Source organism: Pocillopora verrucosa, chromosome 14 (assembly GCF_036669915.1).
Source record: "Pocillopora verrucosa isolate sample1 chromosome 14, ASM3666991v2, whole genome shotgun sequence".
In the NCBI taxonomy this organism is placed as follows: Eukaryota; Metazoa; Cnidaria; class Anthozoa; order Scleractinia; family Pocilloporidae; genus Pocillopora; species Pocillopora verrucosa.
The window spans coordinates 1,713,763-1,735,958 of NC_089325.1; the positions used below are offsets into that span (position 1 = coordinate 1,713,763).

Sequence of the window (22,196 nt, forward strand, 5' to 3'; positions counted from 1 at the left end):
CCCGGTGCGAAGATGTGCTTCGTACCCCTCCAGCCATATCAGCCCTTTCATAACCACTTGGTACAGTGTGTTGTTATCTTTCCACAAGGAAGAGTTAAAATGGCAGATCTGAGTGCAACCATCTATACTGTGTAATATATGGTAATTCCCACTCGTACCGCTCAGCGAAGAACCGTCTTTCGCTCTTAGACAGGACGAAGGATTACTGACTATCATCTGTGGACATGAATTTGGGAAATCTCCAGGAAGATACACCCTGAGTGTATACTGTTTATCATTGGTGGTTGTCACTCTTACTTCAACCTTCGTATCGCCAGTCGGATTGATCCATGAAACTCTGTTACCGAAGTACTTCTCGAGAATATTTTTCTCGAATCCAAGCCTTTTTTGCTGAGTTGCTGACCATGGCATTTTGAAGAAAGATAAAAGCAACTTTTAGTTTGTCTGTACAGGTTTCAAACGAGGAACACTCGCTAAATTCAAAGCCAATAAATGTTGCGGACAACTATTTTCGAACCGCTTCCATTTCCCGGAAATGGGAGCATGCGTAGATAGCATTGCGTAGCTCTCGGAAATTCAGGAAGATAAAAGTAAATGATGCGTGAGCGTTTTTCGTGGAAAACTTTGTTTACAATACAACAGACTTTTGTGTACGACTGACTGCTACTCTTCGAAGCAGGTAATTTATTTTAATTTCTTTCTGATTTCAACGGAAACTAAAACTGACCGTCTTAAAAATTTAAACTTTAACTTACGGGCACTTCTAATGACGAATTCTGTCTCAATGTGGACAGTCAACAATTCTTAGAACACACGCTCTGATTTTATCTTCGTTGAGCCCGTCGACAAGGGCAACATTTCCATCAAATAAAAAGAAGAAAGGATAAGGGAAGGAAAAGAAAAGGTTACACTTTTTACTCCAAATAATATCTAGCATACATGTTTAAAATCATATTGCATGGTATGATGATTCAAAGAAAAGACAATAACAATCGGAACGCTCTCGAAAGTTCGGCGAAAATGTTGTTAACCTATCCATTGTTATGCGGTCATGGTTCAAGTTCCTTGTATCATTCAAAATTTTTCATGCCTAAGAACTCTATCGAAGCGCGATGGAACTCTGCAATGAGCTGGGGCGGAAAGGACCGTACTGGAGTGGACCCAGAACTCTTATAAACCTGCCCAATTAAAAAATGAGAGAAATATGAAAGTCGTTGGGGAAAGATACTTAAAAAATTGTTTTCTAATTATATATTTTTCTTAGAAAGACCGGTAGTTTGACTCAAATTATACACGTGAGTTCTTCTTGGAATCGAACAAGATGTTCGTTTCCCCCCAAAGGCCTATCCGCAAACAACACTCGTTTCATGGAATGCTAGAAAAGCTTGTAAATACCCACTATTTACTTAGTCTTCAAAGTTGAGAGTTTTTTTTTTACAACAGAGAAAATGATAACTCATAACAAGAGACTGAAAAATCCAAATAACTAGTGAAGTTGAGAGTATCATTTCGAAGTGAAATGCAAACTTCCGACTTTGCATTAATTTTTCTATGAATGAATATTAGCATTCAGTTGCGCTTTCTTATCGCTCCTGTCGCATAGAAGAAGGGACCTACATCGTGATTATTGGCATTTCCAGATTAGATATATCGCCAGACAAATGTGTTATCACGAGCGGTCCTTTCAGCATTAGACTTTTTGAAAATCTCTCTCTGAAATATTACACTGCATCCATCAGTTTACATTGGTTTCCAAGAATATTGCGAAATTCAATGCTTTTGGGTGAATTTACAGAAAAATCGTGACTAGAAACGCAATTTTGAACGACAAGCCTATTTTAGTGTATGTTGAATTTAAGACCAGCATCTTACAATTGTTAAATTGTAGATCTGAAATATTGCTCTGCCGATCGTTTATTGCATGAACTATCGTTACCCGGGGGAGAGGACCATGTATAACTCATTGTCTTCGTACTGGAACAAAGAAAAAATGACATCGCTGTAATCCATATTTAAGTATTTTCCGCTTACAACTACAACCAAAAGTTATCATTCAGTAATCTTGATCGAATGAAAGCAAGCATCTTCTCTATAAAGTCTATGAACAGTTTGGTGTACAACTATCGAATCGTTCTGTCTACCCGACCAACCATAATTTATATTTTAACGATCTGGCATATCGGTCAAAAATTGGCTCAAGGGTTGGCCGGTGCGAAGATGCGCCTCATAAGCTTCCAGCCATATCAGACCCTTCATCGTCACCTGATACAAAGTATTATCGTTCCTCCATCTATTTGGCCTGAAATGGCAGATGCCTGTGTAGCCTTCTACGGTTTTCCCAATGTGGTTGTCTCCTGGATAGCACTCTAGAAGATCTCCGTTACGCGCCCTCAATCTAGCCGATGCCTTGACAACCATGTTGGGACAGGAATTGGGGAAATCAGTTGGCAGATAAATCCTCAGCGTGTACTGTCTGTCGTTGGTGCATGTAGCTCGAACTTCCACTATCGTTTGGTCTCCGGGACTAATCCATGTCACTCTGTCGCGAAAATAGCTCTCCAACAACGTTTTCTCAAAGCCGAGCCTCTGTCTCTGGGCCTGTGACCAGGGCATCACTTCAAGTTTGTTGTTTTAGCTGTTCTGTTCTCTTGATAGGGTGTGCACAGCAATGATTCTCCAGTTTAAGTGAGGGAGGTATAGTTGTTAACATTATATATTGTTTTTTGAATTAGGAATGATGCGCTCATGCGCAAAGAAAGCAATTTGAGGAAATAAAATGCCTCGAGCAATTTCGCTACGTCATGTCCACCCCGTGCAGGGCTGCAATACCATGTAAGGTCACATAATTTCGTCTGTCTATGTACTTTTCATGTACATAAACTACATTTATCAATTCACTCCTTTTTTCATGACAACATTTAAACGTCATGCCTTCAATGCTCTCAATATAATCGAACTTCTGAGAGAAATGCTGCTTTCAAAATTATAGGGTCCATGCTATTAATATTGCCCCTTAACTTTAGTAGGACACAAGGAAAAATTCCAAAGATTGATCGACTTAATATTCTATTAACCTAAATCTACGAACTGATACGTCTTTAATGTATATATTCCTGTTAGACAAAAATAAAAGATCCTAAGATTATTATACGGTTGACACTGGTTGTCATTGAGCTCTCTAATCCCACTCTAAAAAAATGTTTGATGACAAATTGTAAATTATTATAGACGCAGTTAATTTAAAGTTTTTAAGATATTGGATAAACCGGTTTGCTAATTTAGCGAGTTCATTCGCTGCTCCATATTAAGCAAGCACTATGTCATACCTCTTAGCTTCGAAATTGCTTTTAGAATAATCTTTTGGCAGGTATTTGGGGAGTGGGAAGGCAGATTTTAAGACTTTCGCTTTGTACAACTTTTGTGGCTCGTAATTAAGATTGCCATGTTAAATGTTGACTCGTCCAAGCCTTTTTCCTAGAACCCAAGTCATTTCGTTTACGCAGGTTAGAAAGACAGGACAACAGCAAAATTTAACCGCAAAAACGTGATTCGCCAGAGCAATTATTAATCCTACACACTTACGGGACCGAGCGATAGTCGTGGCTGTATTTGGAAACCGAAATAGCTCGCACTTTCCGTCAAATAAGACGCATTATTATTTCAAAACTTCCTAAGAGTCGACCGAAATTTTTGCGATTTTCATACAGCTTTGACGAAGAGTTGATTCAACAAGCTCAGGCGGAGAAAATAGGATTTGTGAATTTATGACACGGTGAATGATTTCTTTGGTTTTTCATTCCATTTCTTCTCTAGCTGGTATTTGTCATGGAACCATTAACTCTCGTTACATATACTCACTTTAATAAAATCTGAATATCCTTAACTGACATGTAAACATTTCCGGGAAAAACCGGTAGGCTCAGAGTATCACATGACGTCACGATTTCTTAGAAATGTTATTTACGGCCCATGAAAAAGCTCATCACAATAAAAAGTGAAAAACATTTTGCTCTGATCGCACCAAGCTGCTTCGGTATTGCGACTTATTTACTGATATTTTTCGTTTGACAGTACGAGCCAAGATGAGTCTGACAGTGACAATCCACGAGGGTGAACTTAGGCAGATTAAGCAACATGTTGTAGAAAAACGGATTGAGAGCGGACATCTGTTTGGTCTGTGGACTCATTCAAATCAGCCAGTCGTGCAGTATATCACCGGTAGTCTTAAGGACGAAGATGAAGAAGAGTTGTTCAAACTCCATGCTCTTCGACGCGTTGGGATATGGAGCACAAAAGAATCTGACGGTAAGAAACGAAATTCAGTGTCCTATTAGGGGAAGTAACAGTGTCTATTTTACTCTATGTGCTAAAGTCAACTACTAGTACCACTTTCGCTCGGTTTGTTTCGTCTTTAATTTAATTTTTTGGGAGGGTGGTTCGCCTTGTTGAATATTTCAAAATTTATCGAAGCAAATGAAATTTGACTATACGATTGTGAAATATAAACGAGGCTTGACTACAGAATCAATTTCCTAGAACTGGAAGCAAACGAAATAGAATACTCACTCACTCCTTCCCTCTACTTAAAATGAACAATTGTTAAGCAATAGATGTCTTGTCCATTACATTGAGTTAGCTTTTGGCCAAGAAGAGTAACTATATAGCCACTTATGTTCTGCAGGTAGTGAAAAGTTCACTGCGAGGTCTCATTTTGTTTAGTTCATGATGATTCATATATTTTGTTTAAGGTGTAAACCTAGGTGAAGGAAAGCCCTGCTTTGTATATATGAAGGTTGGTGTGGACAACGAAACACTGGACGTGAAGCAAGTTTGTGTCGTTGAAAAGGAAGCTTCATTGAAGGGAATACTCGGTAATATCCTTAAATATTCGATTGTTATTTTAAAAAATGGGGGAACCAGTCGCCTTTAGAGTATTTACTAATATAATTATTCATGAATCGGTGCACACACGCGTCCTCGCAGGACGACACAGGACCTTGCAACAATGGGAAACTTTGCAAGATTAGATTCCCCCTATCAGTCGCATAAATTTTTCTTTTTCACATACTGCTGAGCAGGATCTTGTTTGGTCTCGTCTTGCAACGCTCTCCCTTCCCCGTCAAGGCATAGTCGAAAGATTAGCTATTTTCATATCGCCATAAAGGGAAAAATAACGGTAATGAAATCAAGATAATGAGAATTTTTAGACGCAAATGACGGTTTTACCGCGTATTAACTGTTTCGTGGTTGTTTAAAAAAGAGGGTCTTGTTATAAAGCAGCAAAATAATTGAGCCGTCAGGCGTAAATAAGTAAAATTATTTTGTTAACTTAACAGAAATTAATTAGCCGTCAGCCGTAAAATGGCCAAAATTTTAATCGTTTTCAGCAAAAGCCATTGCCCTGTAGTGGCTGTCAGGTAATTGCAACGTTAGATTTTCAGTGCTATGTTGAATATTTCTAAAACTCAGGATGCTTTCAAAATACGGTTAGTTAAGAACCTACACTTGGATTATTTACTCATCTGTTCTTCCAATTATTGTAAACATTCTATGATTTATTTTCACAGAGGTACTGCCGGAGGACAGCGCTTTCCGCCTCAGTAATCCTTTCAGTGGAACACAAAAGAAATATCACAATGATCCGGTAGAGGGCGAGTTTCACTGGACTTCAACTTCATCGCAACAGGCCGAAACAAAAAGAGAGCAATGGTACTCGGTGAAAGAAGGCATGGACCTTTTTGGAAAGATCCATGGCGCTCTCCAGGGGAAATTTCAAGTAACTGGTACAAGCAGAGACAAAGAGACCCACGATCTATGCGTTGCACTAAGGTTTGCACAACGAGATTTTGCAATAGAATTTCCAGCTAATTTTCCTGATGGTGAGGCCACATTGAGTACTGGAAACAAAGATATTCCGATCTCGTTGGGAAAACCAGTCAAGGAAAAAGGAAACTTTAACGATTTGAAAGCTGGTGAAAAGGAAGATGACAAGGCAGATCATACAGATGATGTAGCACCTGACGATAACCGATCTAAAGAGGCTGCATCAGAGCAAAGTCAGCGGCCTGGGAAGCATCCGGATGATAACGAAATTGCACAGCTGTTAGTCCAAGGAATACTAAAAATAATTCAGCCAAAGAATAGGGAGAAAGGATCCTCGGTCTAAAATGGAAAGGAAGCACAGTCATGTCTTTTGTGATAGCTTTCAGTTTTATTTTTGCGACAGGAAATATTATAAATTTCTCTCCTTTCGTATGAGTTTTCTCGTTCATCCACTGCCTAGAATAATCACGAACAAAAGATTGTATTCTCTTGTCATGATCAATAAACCCTATTTCACACTAAAGCATAAGGTATCCGATGTGGTAGGCACGCTTACAGCGGTATGAATAAGGGGTGTCGATTTCCGTAATCTGTTTTTGTTTAATGAACACTGATAACCGATAGTAGTTTGACAGTTAAATTTTGGTCAAGTTTCAGCAACAACTGTTGATATACTGGTAGTCCTGAAAAAAAATTTTTTTAGACACAATATAATTGTTCTTAAGATCTATTACAACAAACAATCTCACGAGACGCCAGAGAATGTAAACTGGCCAAGAATTTTAACAACTTGAAGTGTAATCCGCCAAAATCAATCGAGAACACACGAAAACAATACAATCAAGAATGTAATCAGCTAATGCTTTACAACACAGCTCTCTTCCAGCATAAACTGCAACGCTAAAGGATTATGGGTAATGTCATCAAAAGTCTACATTTTGAATCATTAAATATATTCCTTCAAGATCGATTGGCTGCAAAGAACAAGGGACCTGCATTACTTATCGCCTTGTGGAGGGGGGGGGGGGTTGGAGTATTTTGGCTGTGTCACGATAAATTTTTACTCGACTTCCCCTCCCCCCTCTCCCAATGAAGCTAATTAATGTTCCTATGATCCTTTAAAAAAGGCGACAGGAAATAGCAGTTTGACATAAGAGTGGTAGTTAAATATATTCAATTGAAAGACTGATTATAGTTAAGATCTTATAGTAACAACAGGTGGAAGTTGATAAGATTAATGAAAGGAATCAACAGTTAGTACGGCTGATAATTCAAGAAAACAACGTTTGAATTTTTCTCCAACTTAGAAATGGAGAAAGGCGGAAGATAAAAGTGAAAATACCATAATTCAAATTTCTCCTTCCAGTTATCTTCTTGTACTTAACGCAGAAGTAAAAAAGAGAGTGACCCAGAGTGTGAAGGTTTTTTCTACCCTCAAACTATACGTTTCACACAGCACTGTAAGAAAAATGCACAGTCCATGGCGTTCACCGCAGATTCTTTTTCCTGTCTCAGAGTAAGCCATCTATAGCCTGCTTATTAGGACGCCTACAATGAATGCACACAAATAAGACACGGTAGGGAAAATATAATCAATATTTCTCTACGTGGTTAGATTTCGCTGCCGCATTTGTGTTATTCCATGGGAAATTATTGGTAATTCCACTCCATGAAGAATTCAAAAGCGAAAACTGCAAAGGTTGACACCAAAAGCTAGCAAAAGTCGAAAGTAAATGTGATTGATATGTCTAATTTAGGCTAAAATTTAATGCAAAAATCAATTTCGCTCCCAAAACATAGGATTAGCTTTCTGTTCAAATTGAACAAAAAAAAAGTACTGAATATCATCCTCTCCTCATTGCAGCGATCTTTAGCAATATAAAGCCTTTTAAAGGACTCGTGAGTAAGCGCAATGTGATCATGAAGGAGCTAAACTATCCCGCCAAAAGATAGAGAAAGCAGCGTCAGAGATTTCCAAATCGTCTGCTCCAAAATCGACTCCTTTCTTAAAATCTCAATCAGCTCTTTAATAACAAAGCCTCACAACTTGGCTTCCGGAACAATGAAGTGAACATTTCCATACCAAGTAAGTTATGCCATTTATGCTTGATGCTGTTTAATCTTAGATATCAAGTAATGGACTTTATCGCAGTATATGGAAGCACATTAAGTGGTTTACCTCTGACAAATAGCTGGATGAACTAATATCAAAGGCCTGAACTGCACCGGCTATCTCACCTTGCCTGATGTTAAACTTCTCAGTCATATTTCGAGTAAAAGAGGCTATCTTACTTACCATATGCCGAGGGGCCAGTGGTCGACAAGTGACGAGGATATTCGAAACCTGACTTCTAACGGAAGTCAATGAGATACATTTTGGACACTATGTACTATTAACGTACTTGTTTTGAAACAAAATAATCTAAACTACAATCGCTGGGAAATTAAAACTCCATACATACGTTTCACACTTAAATGTTAACTAGACACATTTCCATTAACACCGCAGGTGTTCCGGGGGTCTCTTTGACTAGAATTTCCTTGATATATTATGATTTTTATGTGGGCAACATTTCCTATGCAAATAGTTTGGAGATATACCCTTTTTTCCTTTCCATAATATTGTGCCAAGTATCAAGAAAACGAAGAGGCTTAACAAAAGGGAAAGTTTTAGTCGAATAATAACCAAGATACAAAAGTCGCTTTGCCTGAGGGCGATATGCAATTCAAGCATAATAAATTTATGTTTCACCTTCTTGTTTTTTCCTTCTTTAATATCACATTTCAGTTTGTTTTGACAGAGCTATTGATAAGGATTATTTAGTATAACTGCCACGTAAACTTAATCTCGTCAGACAACTGGCAGAACCAGATTCTCCCATTTTGACATTTGCGTGAGTACACTTCGCGCCACGCTGTCGATTAGATTTTCGTTGACACAAAAAACTTAGCTGACGCGAAAAACTTTTGATGAAAATGAAACAAAGGGAGGGATTAACTGCACAATAACAGCTTGCTATCAAGCTAGACACAGTTTCCACCGCCTGGAAAAATTTACTACATTTGGGAACTGTCTCTGGAGAGACAAGTTTGAATGAATGCACTATAATATAAAGCGTCCAGCATAAAAATAGTGCCGTTACTGTAGCTACAGCCATCCGTTTTAAATTCTTGACGCTTCGTTTCTTTCGTATTGCACACTTTTCACCTCGACTGGAGCCCATTTTGTCATTTCGTTGGTTGAAAACGATTACAGTGTAAAGCACAGAAATTATAAGAATAGGTACAATTAAAACGGTTATGTATAAAAAAATACCATAACGAAGTTGTGCTGTTCTGTGTTCAAAAATTGGTGCCCAGTCTAGATAACAAACTTGGATAAAGGTACCTTCGTGAAGGATCGAAGCCATTCGCATCGCGTAGAAATAGGGCGAGTGAAGAAGTATGGCCACAATCCAAGTGCAGATGACGATAATCCTCCGTTTACTATCGGTTATCCTCCTATAGAGCACAGGAGCCATTAGTGCCAGTAACCGCTCGACTGCGATCAAGACTAAGCTTTGGGTTGATACTGACAATGATGCGTCGCTTAGAACAGGGCAGATCTTACACAGAAAAGTACCTACACCACCACGAACGTGGTATTCGAAGGACCCAGTTAGTTCATATATAATCAATTCAGGCATAAGAACCAGCGCTAAGAGTAGGTCAGATGCAGCCATGTTGGCAATGAGGAGCAGTATCGTTTCTTTCATTCTCAGAAATGCAACGATGAGGAGAGTGTTTCCTATCAAGGACGTAAAGAGCGTCAAAAAGTGTATAGTGATTATTATCTCATTTGGAAATACAATACCACAACTTTCCAGAGTAAGGGTACTGTTGTCGCTGGCATTCACAGCCTTCGAAGCCTCTAAAGCGAATTGTGTACTTGAATTCATAACTTGATCACAAAGCCTGAAAAAAAGCAGAGAAAAAATGGAGCTTAAGGAATTTTTTTTCTGGCCGAAATGCCTAATTCATCCATAGATCAAAGAGTGCATGCTTCAGTATTCACCTTACCGAAATAACCAGTAATGGCGCTGTTGGTCTCTCTGTCAGACGATGCTTGTCCTTGTGCTATCGTATTGAAAAACTGCATAAATATTGATAACCTTTTCCTCCTCCGTCTGCCAAGTAACTACATTCAACTGCACGTGACAAGCATATGTAGTCGAAAATTAGTGACAAACTCTTAATATAATGAGGTCTTAATGTAAACAGGGTAATTTAGCATTATCAACTTAGTTGATGAAGTAAATTGGCCACCGAAAAGTGTTTAAAAGCCGACGTTTCGAGCGTTAGCCCTTCGTCAGAGCGATAGACGAAGGGCTAACGCTCGAAACGTCAGCTTTGAAATTCTCTACGGTGGCTAATTTACGTCGTCAACTAAGTTGATAAAACTAAATTACCCTGTAATACCGTGACTCTCCCATCGACGCAGCGCCACAGTGTTTTTTTTTTTTTTTTTTTTTTAGAAACTTACCCCCTTTATTCATTTGAATTAATGCAAACAACTTCACAAAGGAAACAGTGAGTGGTAAAATTGTGCCACCAATTAAAGCGGATACTTTTTGGCAGTTTGTTCCTATTGTTTTCAAATTTTTTCCACATTTCCATTTCGAAAATATCTTGTCCGTGTAGGGATACGAAACATATGTATTCGGTTAGGGCACGTGAGAACAAAAACAATCTCTCTCTCATTTATCTGAGTTTATCTGCGTATCTTATGTCGGAATACTAATATTTGGTATACCAATGGCCCATTTGTTTTGTTATGATATCTGCTTAACATAAGGCAGATGATATACTGACAGAGAAATTTGATACACGGCCTCCTGGTTTTTCCGAGGCTGCTGTTACATAAATTCATGGTACACTATTAGAGAAAGTCAGAGTAATTGATAAACTTGTGTTATTTTACTACAGTGGTGAATAGTTCCTTTTGCGCGCGCTAACTGGCTAGTTCGGAGGTGATTAGCAAGCCGAAGAGACAAGACTGCGCATTAAGAGTTACATTTCCGACATTTTTCCGCTAGACTAACAGAAATTTACAAATATTTTGGCTATTGTCTGATATATACCAAAACAATAATTTACCTCAGTGTCGATGAGAGTGGTGAATATTTACCTGCACTCCGGTGAATAATTGTTGAAAGTTGTTTCATTTTTTTTTTTTTTACTTATTTCTTCTTTTTGAAAAAGAACTGCTGCAAGACGTAATTCTATTGAAGCTTTATTATGTCTACAGCATACGAACCTATCTTATCGCCCTAACAACGAACCCAGCGGAGGACAATGGCGAACTCTCTTAGAAAAGCGTATCTGGTCTGAATTGGTGTGTTCTTTATGAATGAAAAGAAACTTTATTCTAAGGCTGAAAAAGCAAAGAAATATATATATATATATATATATATATATATATAAAACGCTCTCAACAGGTAAAACTTTATCTCACTCACTATCGAGAGATGTGATCCGTGCGCTAAGGGTTGGATCTACTGAAATTATTCTAATAGGAAATTCATCACATTAAATCAACACATGGCACTCAAAGTAGCTTAAGTCTTGCCAGCTGCTAGAAGAGAAGTAAAAGGAAATTGAAGATGATTGATGACAAACAAAAGTTTGCCTTTTATTCCCCCTTGATAAATAAAGTGGAACATTTAATTCCTCTTGGCTGAGATGTTTTGGCTATAAGACTTAGGCAGCTTTTGCCAGTTTCGATCGATAGGTCGAATCATTGCTTCCTAGAGTCAGTCGTTGATAGACGTGACCTCACACAATATGGTCATTGTAGTCACAGGATTTGTAATTTTATGATAATGTTGGCCTCCTTAGAATGTATTTGTAGCCACTGTTGATTAAACAGGCTCAAAGTATTTCATTTTGACAGATAAACTGGCTGAAGTGTGTCACTTAAGGTCGCCATCAGACGTCCTTCTGTTCTAATACTCACTACTGTTCGCAAACAAAAAGGACATATGAACACGAAAGCGTGTTGAAAGCCCACCCAACCACAACGGTAAACACTTCAAACGGTTGCACCCTATGTGAGATGCTCAGAGAAGCAATTAAATCGCTGGACACCGTTTTGTTATGTTTGCTGCAGAAATTATCATTTAGAACTTCAAACAAAGGTGCATTCTTACGACTTCGCGACAAACGATATTGCTTTCATTACGTTACTTTCACAACACCTTAACCGCCACACAAAAAGGACAACCTGAACAAACCATAGACATAAAGCTTACCAGAGACGTCGAAAACTGGGCCAGAAAAGGTCTGTTTTGCAGCCACGACGAGAGAAACATTACGAATAATTTTTTTTGATAAACGAAGACCTACCGACGATAATCGTCATATTGTGGATCCGATCAACTCTGAGAGCAATATAATTTACCAAAAATAACTACAACTGACGGGAGTCGAATATTGGATCGAACTTTCACATTCGTGGCTAGAATTACTGTAACGCCAGCAGCATCAGCCTAAAGGATAGAATGTAGTTATCATTCATGTGCTCTTAATTACGTATCACGTGAACCATTACTACAAAACTCCATATTCTTAGCTTTGCTGCCCGATTGAAGCTGATAAATGAACACCCATAAACACCATTGGAGTTTTTAAAGCAAACTATAAAAACAGCGGGATAGAAAGTTCTTTCTTTTGGCGGAGACGATAAGTACCGAAAATAACGAGGAAAAAACTCCAAATCAAAGTCATCGTTTTTCCTTGGAGTAATTAATTCGTAGAAAACAAAAAAATTTTTCGGTATGCACAAGGAAATACGAAATGAGAACAAAAATTCTCATTTATCCACCTCACTCTTCCATCGAGGTACTTTTGTGCCCCGTCCTTCCACCTCCCCCCCCCCCCCCCCTCACTTAGATATATTGCTCTCGTTCCCTGACTATAAGTTGAGCCAAACTTATCAATAATTGCCCTTTCATTTCTCCAAGAAGTTTGCTTAAGACCGAGATAGAATGTTAGTTGGTTTGTTGTTACCTTACATGAAGTTTAAAAGAGATGAAGGTTTAACGAGGATATATAAGAATATTTTTTTCTACGAAAGGAAGCTTACTGATCAATCTATGCGAAAATCGGTGGGACGTTTACTGACCTGTACTCTCCCTGTGTGATCTTTCCTAAAGGGAGATGGACTTTACCTGTCGTGAATTGAAATCATAGTTATCGCTGTTATCCTTAATTGTAATCTATCATTTATTGGAGTGAAACAGATTAAATGTTGCGATCACAAATTAGCTATAGACAAGAAGCGAGGATCCAGTTCGTCTGGGCACAGATCAATCTTGTAAGTCGCCTTTTTCTTTTTCATTTTCTCCCCAGCAGGGACCAAAAGGGAACTTATCCTCGACATATCACGATACTCTTAAGCAGAATGATAATGGAAAGAAAAAGAAATATCAACTAGGCGGCGATACCGTTTGACTTTACATCAATACTCAGAGCTGACGGTGCAACTGAATGGGTATTATTGGTTTGTAAACTTGAGAGTGAAAGGATGAAGCTATAAATAAACTCAGACGCCTGATACTTCACATTAACGTGAAATGAACCATAAAATATTTAGAATTTTCTATTTGATAACAGGTGATGAAATAGCCTTGGCACATGAACCACTCTTTGAAGTTTATTAAATCAGCTCTGATGACTTAATTTGACCCGTGTGGAGAGGATAAAAGGTGGGAGTTAACTCTGTCTGAAACAGCAAACTACGCAGACAACCAAAAATGTCCCATAAGTGAATGAAATTAATCATATTTTGAACTGTGGTTTATAAGTAAGTGATCCGCGCAGGTAAGCTCGCTTTCTTGCAGCTTATCTGAGAGGATCAGATCTTCAATTGTTTATCACTCGTTCATCATCAACCGCAGGGCAAAATATGGTCATGCATATTCCTATTAAATTTCACGAAATTTGCTTCGCTCCCAATACGTTTTGTAGCTCAACTGGTAACAGCGCCCTAATAAAATCTGGAAGTGAGGGACGGGTTGGAATCCATCAAAGCCTGAATTTTCAGTTAAAGGCTTTTTTTTTACATGAAGCGAAACTTCGGAAGGATCACATTCGCTCTGATTAGGGGCTAGCGCTCGAAACGTCAGCTTTGAGACTCTTAGCAGTGGCCAATTTAAGTTGTCAACTAAGTTGCGAATACCAAATTACCTTGTTATACTCTCCCACGGACGCAGCACCACATTTTCTTTAGAAATTAACCCCCTCCTTTCCTTTCATGTGCCGCGACTTACCTAAGTGGATCACTTACTTTTTCTTGTTAAAAGAAAAAAACAAAACAAAGCAAAACAAAACGTTCCATAAACAGCATTGAATAACAAATTGAGCTCATTCAGACAGCTTCCCATTGCATTTTCATCCTTCTGTTTCCCTCTCACGCTCTATTCCCACGGGTTTCCTCTCCGCTTGTTCCCCCTCGATAGGGTGGCCTACTTGTTACGACATGCATTTATGACGTGGTGTCATGATCATTCGGCCTTATCGCTTGATGAAGACCACGACTAGTTTTATCGAAGCGGCGAGATGGAATATTGATAACTACCAGTTGCAGTCTTTACGTCAACGCCGAGGAAGACTGAAGGCGCTAAAAAATAAATTTAAATTTTAAGGTAGAATTTTGCAATAAACTGGATTTGTTTACGGTCAATTACAGCGCTACACCTTAACTTAAGCATAGGGCATATGAGCAGCATTAAGCTCCAAACGGGATCTTAAATCATTTTCCGTCAGGATTTCCGTTCTCAGACCACGAAACTTTCACGTTTTGTTTTGCATATGAGTTCTGGAAAGCAAGAGCTAAGCTATTGTTCTTCCATTTGTTCTTTTGTTTTGCCATGTCCTCGTTACTTTCGCGGTGGCGGTTTGCTTAAGTTCCCAAGTAGTCTGAATCGTGAGGTAAGCTATTAAAGGTTCCTGTAAAATTATAACTTCGATGAAGAATAAACAACACTTTTGCGACATAATAGTCTTTGATCTGCATCTGTTAAGCTTCTAACAATCAGATTCGCCATACAATCGACAGTAAATGTCAGCATGCCAAATAATTTGGAGGTGTGTTTTAAACAAAAAGCTTTCTATAAAACACAAAGAGGTAATCCATAAGCGTGCCCACGCTGGGTAAGATAATTAAGTCAGATAAGAGCCACATGGAAAAGTTGGTCGCAACAAAATGACTCGAGGGTTAAAAACGTTATTAAAAGCAGGAATACAATCAGCAATTTGACTTAACTTACCTCCGCGTGAGAATGGTTCACCTGAAACCCAGTTCGACACGCAGATATGTATTGAAACATTTTGTGCCTCAAACACCCTGAAAGTGAGTTAATGTCGACATGAAAACGATGCAGTTAATTTTTTTTGGCGTAATTTGAAGCCAGTCGCGCACGGTGGTATATAAAATTGTGATATTAATTACGACCGTGAATTATTAGACAAGCCTCCTTTTAGAGGAAATTTTCATTTCTTTTTATTTTCCATTATTTCCACTGTTATTCCAAGATAACTCATGCAAAAATTCATAATAATCTTCCAAACGAAAGCACTCTCATATCTTATAACTAATTTATATGCTATCTGTGGTCTTCTGTCTATACGATATTTCAGTCGACTACTAAAACTGATTATGGTAAAACCATTTTAAAACCCTCCACCCCCCCCCCTCCCCCTCACCTTTCCTCCTCCATGTGCAACATGCTGGTGCACTGGGTGACAGGTTTCTTTCACAATTATGTAATCATTTCACATCAACCGCAACTATGGATACAGAGAGCATCAGCAAAGTATTATAATTGCTACGTGAGGAGTTTAACTCCTCTCAGAGCTCGGGCGCAAGTAAGGCTCGCCGATTTATTTGATGAGTCACGCATAAGGCGAGGATATGAGGCTTTGCATTTAAATTATAAATAGTTTTTACGAAGATCAATTTCATCCAAGAGAGATCGCTTGAAATTAGACTTTGTTCTAAATTCTGGCAAGTATGTCCTCTGGAGATTCCCTTCAAAACAAACATGAAATGACAAAACAAACATGAAAATCAATAGTGGTCTTTCTCAAGTGTAATGGTATTGTTGATGAATCCTTTCCAGGTAGATCATTATTTCGGTCAAACAAACCTGTGAATTTGAAAATTGTATCAACAATTCAGATATTATCAATTCGTAATCGATATTTTGACTATCAAATTGTATTGTAACTTTCCAATGCTGTATTTCCGAGACATATGAAGTTTTTACTTTAGAATTTAAAAGTACTTGGACCATATCGATAGCATAGGCTTTTTGTATAACTATAAATACAGAATTTCTATAGAAATCTCGATGATTTCTCGAATTAATTTGCTTGGGAGATATGCTGGGCTGAATAATTTTTCAATTTAAATCAATTCATTGTTCGAGTCTATAATAACCGGGCCCAAGACGGCGCTAAGACTAATTGAACAAAAGATCGAAAGAGGAGGCAGTGTTCTTAAACAAACAGCGGCACAATGGCTCTCAGAGTAAATGTTTCCTCCGATAATTTGGACGTTGGAGGTTTCCACAACACCACAACTTCTCCACAAGAAAATTGCGAAAAACTAGGAGTAAACATGAGTCCGATACAAGTAACAATGGTTTTAATACATGTTTCTACGTTGTTAATTGCTCTAGCAGGAAACACACTTCTTATACTTGCGTTCGCAAGAATGAAACAAAAGATCGCTGTCTTTATTGCCAACATGGCGGCCTCTGATCTATTTGTCGGAGTTTTTCTGATCCCTCGCTTGATAACAAGAGAAATCACCAGATCCAACGCCTTCCTTGTTCACGGATTAGGAGGACTACTTCTCTGTAAGATGTCCACTTTCTTGAGTGACGTGTCTCTGTCGGTATCAACACAGAACTTGATATTGATCGCCGCGGAGCGCTTCTTGGCTGTAGTGTATCCTTTCTTGTACAAGAAAGTCACCGTGAGAACTCGCTATGTGCTCATTGCCGTCACGTGGATCCTGGCCATGGCATTGCACTCGCCCTATTTCTACATTTTTCGACTGATTACACATAAAAAACAAAATGGCACAGGAACCTTGTTTTGTGTGCCAAGCTGGGAACCCGCCTTTAGCAATGGATCAGCTCAATTACACTATATCACCTTTTTATACGTTACAGTTGTATTTATGCCCCTCCTTGTGGTGGCAATCTTGTGCCTTACGACGATGATCAAGCTTCGGAGGGTTGAGAAAATGGTGACAGGTCTGAGTGAAAATAGAGCTCGCAGAAAATATGAACGTAACAAGAATTTAAAAAAGATGGTCACAGCTACTTTAACAGCGTTTTTGACATGTTGGACGCTCTTTGTTGTTATTACTTTTCTGCAGCTTTTTTCACCTACGTCAGTTCCTGAATGCAGCGAAACGTTTCAAATAATTTATTTTATATCTCGGGTGTTAGTAACCTCTTACTGCGCTGTTAATCCTTGTATTTGTTTTATGTTCCTAAAAGTCTTTTCTCGCGAATTGAGTGCAATGTGCAAACGGAACCATCAACGCGATACAAATGGGGGTAAAATGCGACGATATAGGAAAAAGCTGCCCACGCATATTATTTGAAGTGAAAATATATCACAGTAATTTGCATGGGACACCTCTCGGCTTGCTAAGAGTCATGTCATTTTAGATGTAAATTTTCTTTTTTATCAATAAAGCACTAAAATCGTTTCCTGGATTTTACAACATGATGAAACCAGGCAGGATGTAGAGAGAAGACGCAAAGATGCTTGAAAATCATTTGCGGTGAAGTGAAAGTATAGAAATTAGGCTCGGCATTTTTGAAAGAAGTCTATAAGCATTCATCAGTTAAATCTCGGATCGAATGGCCGAGGTCTGGGCCCTTGTCTATTTACTGTGTTGTGTTCTTAGGCAAGACACTGGATACGCTTGCAAACTTGACCTGCCAACATTTAACAGAAGCCTCATGTTATCAAATCATATGATTAACACAGAACACCTAAATCAGGTATACATGTTTGCAGTACGTGCATCAGAGAAACCGACCAGGTTAGGCAGGCCAGATCGAGTCTACTTTATCCACTTCTCCTTCCCCGAGGGATGGTAACAAAAAACGGACCTTCAAAAAAAAATCTAGGAAGGGTTCATCACCACGATTATTTAATTGGATTGGGTAAATGATTCACAAGTAGAGGTAAAGAATAGATAGTTTACAGATCCCTTGGATCTGTACCACGTGTCACATTCTCCCTAAGAGCACCAGTAGGCTGCAGCTTCTTTTTAGTAGAATATTTTGATTTTGGGATTGGGAGTTATTTTTTTTCTAAGAAAGAGAATAAGAGATGAGTGGAGAAAAATGCAGAAATACTTTATGGAAAACGGTAGATTGACATATGGCAGGTGGGAAAAAAAAGCAGCTGGTATTTGCATCATTGATTCCTCGTCCAGTACTGATCTACATAGGCCGATTTATTTTCATTAACGTTCTTCTTAAGACACTGTTCATGCTAATGATTGAATGAAATTCACGTACGGGTAGGTAGCGTTGCTATGAGCAACTGAAGTGCCCTAATCTAAGGTTTGCGTGCCAAATGATACTCGACACGTTCGCCCAAGTCACGAGAAGCGACCGCAAGATCGACGAAACAAGTTTCGAAAAATTTCATTTCGTGAATATTTTATTTCCAAAATCCCATTAAGTTGATAAAAAATTGCATACTTAACCATTTGCGAGTAACTATCTCGAGAGAAAAGTGCTTCATAAACACATCGGTTTACCAGACATGCACTCGATCGCTTAAAACAATAACATGATGAAATTAGAATGTAAATTTCATCAGAAAGTCGCACATCTAAGTATGCAAATTAGCTTGTTTTCAACTGGGCATTTCTATCAGTCAATTCTAGACTAGTCTAAGACAAAGAAAGGATGGGTCTTAGACTAGATGGGAATCAACGAGTGAGCAATTGTTCCCGTTTCTCGTGATCAGTAACGAGCTCAATGTTTGCGCTGATTCAGATCTTATGCGACTGCAGTTGTTCTCCGCAGACCAATCTTGTACTATTTCAGTAGTGACTGATCGTTGGCGTTTTCGTCTACACATACCTATAAGCTGCTGAGTAAAGCCCTGTACGAAAATGAAGCAAATGCTCGCATTTACCGCAGGATAGCAGCTTACCAAAACTCGAGAAATATGATCAACCATCCTGAAACCTATATTACAATTCTGTTGATTATTTGGGGAAAATAGTTTGAAAACACTTATTCCAATATAAAGCGTCCAGCAAAGTAAGAACGCAATGATAGTAGCTATTCCCATCCTTTGTAACTTCCTGCTGCGTTCTTGATGTCTTACAGCCCCTCTCTCAGTTCGAGACGAAGCCAATTTATCTCTCTGAAGTTTAACATGGATAATACCATAAAGCACAGAAATAGAAAGCAGCGGTAAAAACAAAACTGTTATGAATAGAAAGATCAGGTAGCGTGGCTGCGTCGACTCATGATCAAAAGCTGGTTCCCAGTTGGGTTGACACGTGTTATCGGCAGACAGACGGAAAATGTAAAAGTATGGCGAATGAATCGCCATGGAAGCTATCCATGTTAAAGCGACGAAGAGATAGCGTCTTTTCACCGTGAACACCTTCTTATACAGAAGTGGATAAACAATAGCAAGGAATCGTTCAGTGGCTATAAGCAATACGCTCTGGGTCGACACAGACAACGATACGTCGCTTAGAAAAGTACACATCTTGCACAGAAATGTACCTGTACCTCCTCGAACGAGGAAAACGTTGGATCGAGTGAACTCTCTTGTTAAAAGGCGAGGCATTAGAAAGAGTGCAGTCAGCAGATCAGATGCAGCCATGTTGGCGATAGGGAGCAAAATATTTTCCTTCATTCTCACATAAGCAGCAATGATAAGAATGTTTCCCACCAAGGACACTAAAAGAGTGAGAACATGTATTGTGATATAAATTTCCATGGGTCCAACAGTGAAAGCGGCACATTTTGTTGGCGTAGAAGTATCATTTCTGTCCGAACCAGCATGGTCCAAAACCACGGATATGTTGTTTGCGTTTGATGAAGTCATCGTGACAAGCTGTTTATTTTGTTTCTAGGGCCGAGATAAAATAGATTTCTCCCGTTAACAGGTCACAGTTGGACGCTTTCACTTTCTAGAAAGACTCGAAGACACCACGCTGCGCAATCAGGGTCTTCAGTTATAAATTGAGCTGAATTTTTTCATTCAGCCGCTGTAGCCCCAGCAGGGAAGTAACCATGCCTTTCAATAGCTTCTGTTCAAGAAGGTAAAACTCACAGCTGCTTTGTCTGTGTCTGATTGTAAAGACAGTTTCAACCACAATCAACATAACAACGCACCTATTTCGCAGATTTGAATACACCGTTCGTCATTCATGAGGAAACACAAGTGATTGGGCACACCGCAAAATTACGTCATAGCGCTCTCAATTTCTGTCAAACTTGGAAGCGATCAATTAATAGACATTGATCTGAACTGAACAGCTCTGAGCCTTCGTTTTAAAAATAGACTGAGAACAAAGAATTAATACTATCAGATTGCTTTGTCATGCAAAGGGTAGTAGTGTCAAGGCCTGGAGCAATGTTTGCGGGTACGGTGGTTTCTTGTGGTTTAATGCTTTTCGTGATCTAATATCCCAGCAAACTGGATAATTAAATCACACAGTTTAGTACAAATTGACAGAGAGCTGCCGTTTTCACGCCTTTTAAGGGCCAGCAGCCTTGATATCTTCCGGCGTTCATAGGAAATGGCACATATTCTTTTTATTTAGGGTACTTTATTTTAGCTGGGTGGCCCAATTAGCCGTAAGGCTGGTATCCAGGGGGAACTTGGAATAAAGAGTATAATTTTTTAAAAACACAGTAAATATTTATTCAAAAATATAATAAATATTAGTTTAAAAATACAAAATGTGATAATTTAAAAAAACAAAATGTTAAAAATCGTTAGTATTCATTAAAAATGTGAAGAAAGAAGGTGGTTCTGCGTTTTGAATGTAACAAGGCAACAAATTAAAAAGGGCTGAGTCCGAACACTTAAAAGTTCGTTTGTTAAGACTTAACTTCGGTTTGGGCAGGTGCAAATCGGTTCTTCTGAGAGTGTCATAGCTACGTGCATTATAGTTTCTAATAAAATAGTTACATACTTGCTTATTTAAGCATTTATAAACTAAAGCACATTTGTGTCTTTTCTGTTTCATTTCCTACTCAGCCCACCCTAATACACTAAAAGTGTCTTAAGAGGAGTCACGCCTTAAAACGTTGAAGGGTTTTGCTGGAGGTGGCTGACAGTTCACCCCATACAGTGTCGGTATAACACAGGATTGGCTCAATAAGGGTATTGCAGACACACTTCGCTGCTTTAAGAGTACGGCAAGATTTTATCCGTGCTAAAAGTCCCAAACACTTATTGACTTTGTTACAAAGGGAGTCGGTATGCTCTCTCCAGAAGCTGTTCATCGAGCATAACCCCAAGATAATTGAACCTTAGATCTGCAGCACAAAGTCTGATGAGGTTTGAGGTTTGAGGTTTGCAGTAGTTTCCTTTCGTTTTGCTCTGATTTCGTATTAATCTGCTACTCATCAACCACTGCTTGACTCGTTTGAGGTCTTCTTGTAGATTTTCTCTAATGATGTTAATATTGGACCCAGTATAATGGATCACTGAGCCATCGGCATACATACTTATCGCCGAGTGCAGCAAACATTGAGGCAGGTCATTTATGTATGTCACAAATGATCTCAGTAAGGAACCTTTGGGAACACCGAAGCAGTAGAGGAAGACTGGATGATAACACCTCTCCATATTGAACTGTCTGCGAACGAGTAGTGAGATAATTTCTGAACCAGGTAAGACTGTATCCTCTAACTCCATGGTGCTCTAGCTTGTGAAGGAGGCAGTGGTGATCAACAAGATCAAAGGTCTTTTTCAGATCGACAAGGGCAGCACCGGTTACCTGTTAACTGTCTATGTAATCTAATATATGATCAACCAGGTAGACAACTGCAGTTTCAGTGGAATGCTTCTTACGGAAAAGGGATTAAAAAACTGATAGAACTTTGTTTTCGTCAAGAAAGGCCAAAAGTTGAGCTTGAATTGCAAATTCCATCACTTTAGAAATCAAGGGGAGAACTGAAATTGAATGATAGTCGTTCTTATCATCTTTTCTCCCAGTATTACAAATTGGAGTTACTTTATCTTCCTTCCACTGTGACGGAATTTCACCTGTCGAGATCGTGAGGTTTATAAGATAAGCTATATACTGCCTTGGCTAT

The 22,196-nt window shown here is 38.8% G+C and overlaps 4 protein-coding genes across 6 annotated transcripts; 2 read left to right on the top strand and 2 right to left on the bottom strand.

The window, feature by feature from the left end:
• The first annotated feature begins 567 nt into the window (after positions 1-567).
• Positions 568-7,228, top strand: LOC131779594 (uncharacterized). Of its 2 annotated transcripts, none has more exons than XM_059096161.2 (4): positions 568-679; positions 4,072-4,305; positions 4,749-4,871; positions 5,568-7,227. In XM_059096161.2, exons 2-4 carry the CDS (start codon positions 4,083-4,085, stop codon positions 6,164-6,166), a joined length of 945 nt encoding a protein of 314 aa, XP_058952144.2. In that variant the 5' UTR covers positions 568-679; positions 4,072-4,082; the 3' UTR covers positions 6,167-7,227. The 2 variants fall into 2 exon arrangements, with proteins under 2 accessions (XP_058952144.2, XP_058952143.2); XM_059096160.2 differs by lacking the exon at positions 568-679 and adding an exon at positions 2,736-2,832 and having other exon boundaries at positions 5,568-7,228.
• A 1,367-nt stretch (positions 7,229-8,595) lies between these two features.
• On the bottom strand, positions 8,596-12,245 carry LOC131779646 (QRFP-like peptide receptor). 2 transcript variants are annotated; one of them, XM_066161450.1, is made up of 3 exons: positions 12,114-12,245; positions 9,883-10,010; positions 8,596-9,777 (listed from the first exon to the last, which is right to left on the bottom strand). In XM_066161450.1, exon 3 carries the CDS (start codon positions 9,759-9,761, stop codon positions 8,640-8,642), a length of 1,122 nt encoding a protein of 373 aa, XP_066017547.1. In that variant the 5' UTR covers positions 9,762-9,777; positions 9,883-10,010; positions 12,114-12,245; the 3' UTR covers positions 8,596-8,639. The 2 variants fall into 2 exon arrangements, with proteins under 2 accessions (XP_066017547.1, XP_066017548.1); XM_066161451.1 differs by having other exon boundaries at positions 9,878-10,010.
• A 4,101-nt stretch (positions 12,246-16,346) lies between these two features.
• LOC131779580 (putative neuropeptide Y receptor type 6) lies at positions 16,347-17,531 on the top strand. The gene has a single exon (XM_059096142.2). The coding sequence runs from the start codon at positions 16,382-16,384 to the stop codon at positions 17,480-17,482; it is 1,101 nt and encodes a 366-aa protein (XP_058952125.1). The 5' UTR covers positions 16,347-16,381; the 3' UTR covers positions 17,483-17,531.
• A 1,009-nt stretch (positions 17,532-18,540) lies between these two features.
• On the bottom strand, positions 18,541-20,320 carry LOC131779579 (QRFP-like peptide receptor). The gene has a single exon (XM_059096140.2). It carries the CDS (start codon positions 19,969-19,971, stop codon positions 18,817-18,819), a length of 1,155 nt encoding a protein of 384 aa, XP_058952123.2. The 5' UTR covers positions 19,972-20,320; the 3' UTR covers positions 18,541-18,816.
• Positions 20,321-22,196: the final 1,876 nt, after the last annotated feature.